The following is a 1739-nucleotide window of genomic DNA, read 5'->3' on the forward strand; positions in this document are numbered from 1 at the left end:
AGCCGTTCACACAGAGCACATATTTTGCGCATTTTCTAGAGGGACATCTATCACCGTTGCACTCGTATCTTGCACAAAAGAGCCGCATGTTTAGAAAGCCATGTAAAATTAATGTAAGTTCAACTTTGAAAAAAACATATCTCGAGACTTTATGGAAGGTTTTTTCCCCACGACTGCAAACTTGTGTTTTTAAATGTAAAATGTACTCTGTGTGGTTGGCTTTCGGCCCTTTGTATTAAACTATGCATACATACATGATGCTGTTTTGTTTATAGTTGTTTAAGCAACTTAATTATAATTGGTTTATAAACATTATTTTAAACATTATTCACTTTTTTTCACAGATAGTCATGTTATCTTATGCTTTGAATAAACGCGCAGTAATATTTTGCTCGATGCGCCCTCTTGTGGCCTCAAAAGAGAAGCCAAAAGCTTTTCTTCACCCTAACTGAAATTCTGCATTTTAAATTTGAATATAATTCAAATTTTGATAATATTTCATTCAAAAATTCGAATTTAGTTTTTCAACCATTTTGACAGCCCTAGTACATACACCTAGCTATATATTGCTTTTTAATAATTTGTATTGTTATATTGGTGCATATCAATGAAAATTATTAAATGTAATTCTTCCTGGTGTTCATTTAGTGAAAAATGTGTAAAAAAATTAAAACCTTGTTTTTATCTATATTTTCACTCTTTTTATTCGTTGCATTGTGTGAATTTCTGCACGCTATTATTACTGCAAAAACTGCTTTAATGAACACTGCCCCGTCTGTAAATGTTCAAACAAGAAGACAGTCCCACCCTCAAACTCACACCATTGGTCGAATCAACCTATTAATGGTTAGTAGTTTAAGCTGGGATAGGATAAAGTATTTCAACAAAAATTTAAATAAAATTTTCTGAAAATTCGGATTCTAATTGCTTATAATGGCTGTTTAAAATAGATTTCTTGACTGTATATTTATACATTTTTAATACATTTTAGAGCAAATACATAATTATCAAGATAAAGAATATTGTCTAAAGACTGAACATGTCAATCATGATTTGAAACAATATCAACATGCAGAAACTAAGAAATACATTTTTCTATTGAGATATTTACTTAGTTAAGGAAAAATGACTGGAAAAGTGTAAAGAATTCAAAAAACGTGAAGTGTTTGTCATGTTCTGACCATAAAGGGTCGTTTAAACCACAATTAACGGTCTGGTTTCTACAACTTTCACTTAGAAGCAAAAATCGGCCTTTAAACTTGAAATATTTTTTTTTTGTAATTTATCGTGATAATTATCGATATCGACTGATATGAAAAATTGTATCGTGATATTTTTATTTTTGCCATATCGCCCAGCCCTAATGTCAAGGTAATTTTTTTGTGTGTATTTTTAATAAAAGGAAGTTAAATATAAACCAAGGGGTTTGCTGGTCTCACCGTATGAGGTTGAGTGGCTGCTCCTTGTAAAAGCTGCTGAAACGAGCCCAGTATTTATACAAGGAATAGCGTTCGCTCTCACAGTTAGCATCACGAGACCTGGTCCAGTACCTACACTACAAAAAACAATCACAATGCACTGTACAGCTGGCCAATCAGAGCACACCTCACTTTTCAGACCGATTAGCTTTGTAAAATCGACGCGTTTCAGAAAGGCGGGGCATAGAGGAGAAACAATAATCTACAGTATGTGGAAAATAATGTGTTTTTTGAACCTTAAACCGCATAAACACATTTCAT

The 1739-nt window shown here is 32.5% G+C and overlaps 1 protein-coding gene across 1 annotated transcript in view; it reads right to left on the reverse strand.

Annotated features, from left to right (window-relative positions):
* LOC107695918 (anoctamin-5) overlaps positions 1-1739 on the reverse strand; it is a 44260-nt gene that overhangs the window by 22867 nt on the left and 19654 nt on the right. Inside the window, exon 6 of the mRNA XM_016496030.1 lies at positions 1440-1555. Coding sequence (XP_016351516.1) covers positions 1440-1555 — 116 coding nt within the window. The remainder of the gene's footprint in view (positions 1-1439; positions 1556-1739) is intronic.

This window comes from Sinocyclocheilus anshuiensis, unplaced genomic scaffold (assembly GCF_001515605.1).
Source record: "Sinocyclocheilus anshuiensis isolate Anshui unplaced genomic scaffold, SAMN03320099.WGS_v1.1 scaffold626, whole genome shotgun sequence".
NCBI classification, from domain to species: Eukaryota; Metazoa; Chordata; class Actinopteri; order Cypriniformes; family Cyprinidae; genus Sinocyclocheilus; species Sinocyclocheilus anshuiensis.